This window comes from Egretta garzetta, unplaced genomic scaffold (genome assembly GCF_000687185.1).
Source record: "Egretta garzetta isolate BGI_Z169 unplaced genomic scaffold, ASM68718v1 scaffold204, whole genome shotgun sequence".
NCBI classification, from domain to species: Eukaryota; Metazoa; Chordata; class Aves; order Pelecaniformes; family Ardeidae; genus Egretta; species Egretta garzetta.
The window spans coordinates 193745-197825 of NW_009259424.1; the positions used below are offsets into that span (position 1 = coordinate 193745).

General features: G+C 60.8%; 2 protein-coding genes across 3 annotated transcripts in view; one reads left to right on the top strand and one right to left on the bottom strand.

The window, feature by feature from the left end:
• CDH23 (cadherin related 23) overlaps positions 1-4081 on the top strand; it is a gene marked incomplete at its 5' end in the record, with an annotated part of 196107 nt that overhangs the window by 163850 nt on the left and 28176 nt on the right.
• Positions 3354-4081, bottom strand: part of VSIR (V-set immunoregulatory receptor) — a 6610-nt gene continuing 5882 nt past the window's right edge. Inside the window, exon 3 of one of the 2 annotated variants that reach the window (XM_035892556.1) lies at positions 3354-3531. In XM_035892556.1, coding sequence (XP_035748449.1) covers positions 3377-3531 — 155 coding nt within the window. In that variant the 3' untranslated portion in view covers positions 3354-3376. The remainder of the gene's footprint in view (positions 3532-4081) is intronic. The other variant, XM_035892557.1, reaches the window with a different exon arrangement.

A 4081-nucleotide genomic window follows, 5' to 3' on the forward strand; every position in this document is an offset into this window, starting at 1 on the left:
TCAGCCTGGAGCAGAGGAGGCTGAGGGGAGCCCTCATCGCTCCCTACAACTGCCTGAGAGGAGGGGGGAGCCGGGGGGGTCGGGCTCTGCTCCCAGGGAACCAGCGATGGGACGAGGGGAAACAGCCTCAAATTGTGCCAGGGCAGAGTTAGGTTGGCCATGGGGAACAATTCCTTCCCCTTGGGGCTGTCAGGCACTGGAAGGGGCTGCCCAGGGAAGGGGTCGAGTCCCCACCCCTGGGGGTGTTCAAAAAACATGTAGAGGTGGCACTTGGGGACATAGTTTAGTAGGCATGGTGGTGTTGGGTTGACGTTTGGACTTGATGATCTTAAAGGTCTTTTCCAACCTTAACGATTGTCTGGTTCTCTGAGCTCCCCGGGGGCGTGGGGACACACGTGCCCTTGGCACAGGCAGAAAGAAAGGAGGCACTTCCCATTTGGAGGGAGGGAAGAGGAACAGCGGCTGCTCGGAAAGGGGCAGAACCCTGAGTGTGGGTGCTGCCAGCATCCCCCTCCCTCTGCCCAGCGAGGATGCGCTCCAGCTTCCAGGGGAGGGGAGGAGAGGACGAGAGCCTTGTGGGGTCCAGGGTGCAGGCAGAGGGGGGGTGAGGAGGTCAGGGGGAGCTGGAAGCATGCGGGTTTCCTCACCTCTCCATTCTGACGAGCTCGTGGGCACCTGCCAAAGACAAAACAGTTGGCGTGTGTGCTGGCAGCGTGATGCCCAGCGTCACACCCAGACCCGCTGCCAGCTCCCTTTCCGCATCTCCCGCCTCACTCCCCAGCCCAGCCTCCTCCCTGCTCGAAACTGCAAGCCCCGAAGAAGGGGGAAGGAGCCCCTTCCACCAGCGCGGGGCAAGGCAAGGTCCCGCGGCGCTGCCCGGGATGCAGCCTGGCCCCGCTCGTGCCTGGATGCTCCCACCACCCGCCCGGGACGCCCTCCCAGGGCTCTGCAAAACACCGCCCTGGTGCTTGGCTGCCCCTGCATTCACCTGGGCAGCACCCTGCTATTTATTTCTTCATCCCCTTTGCCACAGCCACAGCAGATCCCGCAGCCCGTGCCGCCCGGCTGTGCTGGATGCCGAGCATCCCCAGCCGGGATGCGGGGCTTTTGGCCCAGACCACGCCAACAGAAAGCACACGGTGGAAACAACCTGTAGCTAAGCTGGTCCACCTTATTTTCTCTTGCAATGCCAGTAACAACCTGTGCTTCTCTGGAGACACCCCAGAAGCAAGTCCCCCCCTAGATTTTGCCTTCACTCTTGGGTGAAACAGCATCCAGGTGATGCTTTGCAGCACAGGGAGGGAGCTGTGCCCCGGCACCACGGATGCATGAAGGCACGCGGGCAGTCTTTTCAGCTGGATATCGAAAGCACAGTTCCTGTTGCTTGTGGCTGACACCGTATCCACTGCTGCTGCAAGAACCACTTCTCCAAAGGGTTTGCTCAGAGCCACCCAGCCGCCCACTGAGCTCGGTGAGAGAAACCGCAGGGCCCCTGGCTTGCCCCCGGGGCCTGACGAAATGGCTCTGCCGGTTCAGGTGGTGCCCCTTTCTGCTTGATTACCAAAATCGCTGCCAGCCGAGCACGGGCGGGAGCCGGCAGCCGGCAGCACCGCGGCGCTGCCTGATTTTTCTAGCGGGGAGTGGGGTGGCTGGCTGCAGTCCTTATTGCCGTAGTTAGAAATGCAAGGGGTCTTTTGAAAAACAGAGGTGGGCAAAAGCACAAATAATGCTTTTTCAATCACTCGAGAGGCAAAGGTGCCGTTTCGGCTGCGCGGTGGAGGGAGGGATGAGTAAATGAGCCGGCTCTCCCAGTGGATGGGGAGGAAAGGGCTCAGTGGGGAGGGGGCCGGGTAGCACCTCTGCGGCCCCAGTGCCCCCCCAAACGCTGCCAGGGTGCCCTGCAGGCATCGCAGGTCCCTCTCCTACCCCACACTCCTGCACGCTCAGCCCATCCCAGCACTGCTTTGCAGGAGGCACCCAGCAGGGACCTGTCTTTGGGCCACCTCGCACGGTGCCCGTGGGACAGGGGGCTGCCAAACCCACTGACCCCGGGCGGGACACGTCCCATCCCACAAAGGCCCCACCAAGGCGGCCCGGGAGGTGAGATGGGTGGCGAGGGGAGGGTACGTACGTCTGCTGCTGACCGCTTGTCTCTGCTTGTAAATCAGGAGCAAGATGAGGGGCAGGCAGAGGATGCCCACGATGCAGGCGCCCGTCAAAAAATGATATCTGCAACAGAAGAGGGCAGAGCTGGAGCGGGCGGTGGGGAGGGTTCCCTTGGTTTCCTCGAGCCGTAGGAGAAGTACGGGGCAACACCGCGGCATTGCCCCACGCCTGATGCAACGTGGCTCCCGCACGCACAGGGGGTCCGCTCCTAGCGGGATTCGCACCGGGATGCATTCCCAGCTGCGGAGATAAGCTCTGAGGCATCGGGTTAGGACCTTGACCAAAGTCCTTCATTGCTGGAGGACATCCCAAGGTCTTTCTTGGGTCTTGTAGATATGAGGAGAGAAGCAGGGACCCTGGTGAAAGGCCTTGGAAGTCAGCAGAAAGGCCCACCGGAATGGCCGGCAGCCCTTGGGCATGCCTGTGGCCATCAAGGTCCGTGTGGGATGGCTTGCAGCAGGGTCAAGGGCTGCCAAAACGAAGGGCAGGTTCGGTTCGAGCTCTTCTCTCCTGTGCATCCATCTGGGCAAGCAGCCTCTCGCTCTGCGTGTGCTTGGCAGGGGGTGGGGGGGATTTTTTTTTTCCCCTTTTTTGCCTGGCAGGATAGGTTATCCCAGCCTTTGGGACTGAGGGTCTGAGACTGCTCGTGGGGAGGATGGCTCCGTTCCCTCTGGCTGGGCTGGCCCCCATCGGCTGCAGACTGATTTTAGCCAAATCTGCCCGTTTAGCAGCCAGCAAACAGGGGCTGACAGAGCGACCCTCGGAGAAACCACCTGCAAAGCAAAGTGGGGGCACCTCCAGCGTCCAGACACGGCGCCGGGGCAGCCTCACGTCGGCTGAGCGCTCAAGCAAGATTTGGGTTTCCCCTGCTACAGCATCTCTGCCCGGGGAGAGGTGGCACGGGCTCGGGAGTGGGCTGCTGCAAGAGGTTCCCGCGCGTCTTCGCCTTCCTGCCCCTCCCCATCTGCTCGTGGCAGCGGCTGCTAAATCCCCCCCATAGTGGTTTGGGAGGGGGGCTGAGGTGCTTTATAACCGCGGGGTGAATGGTCACCACAGGCATCAGGACAGCCACAAATGGGTGACATGGAACCGTGGGCCAGAGGAGGCTGCCCTGCCCGCAGCCCGAGGGCATGCCTGTCCCCATGGGGCCAGCGGCAGAAATCGCCCCCCCAGCACTCGGCCGCGAGGTTGCATTTGGGCAGCGGCGTGTTTACAGCATGTGGCCATCCCCAGCGAAATGCAATGGCCAGGATGGTGAGCATTCTGGGATGGAGAGGGGTTGGGGTTGGTTTTTTGGGGTTTTTTTTCCCCCTTTACCTTTGCTGGTGGCAGTATGAAACGTGCAGTTCTGAAGCCCTCCTCTGCCTGCGGAGGAGAAGAGAAAAGCACGTTAGGTCTCGGGGGATTTGCGCAGGTACCACAGAGCCCCCACACCTGCAAGCTGCGCTCGCCTTGGCTAGCTGGTGGTGGGGAAACCAGACCAGAGAGTCCCAAAAGCAAGAGTTTAATTCTGGGAAGCTTACACCGAGAGGTCGAGGGAGGTTCTCCTCCCCCTCTGCTCTGCCCTGGTGGACCCCACCTGGAGCACTGGGTCCAGTTCTGGGCTCCCCAGTTCAGGAAAGATGAGGAACTCCTAGAGAGAGTCCAGAGGAGGGCTACAAAGATGAGGAGGGGACTGGAGCATCTCCCCTGTGAGGAAAGGCTGAGGGAGCTGGGCTTGTTCAGCCTGGAGAAGACTAAGAGAGGGGATCTCATCACCACGTACAAATATCTCAAGGGTGGGTGTCATGAGGATGGAGCCAGACCCTTCTCAGTGGTGCCCAGTGACAGGACAAGGGGCAATGGGCACAAACTGAAACATAAGAGGTTTCAGCTGAATATGAGGAAAAACTTCCTCTTCTACCTCCTTCTCTGG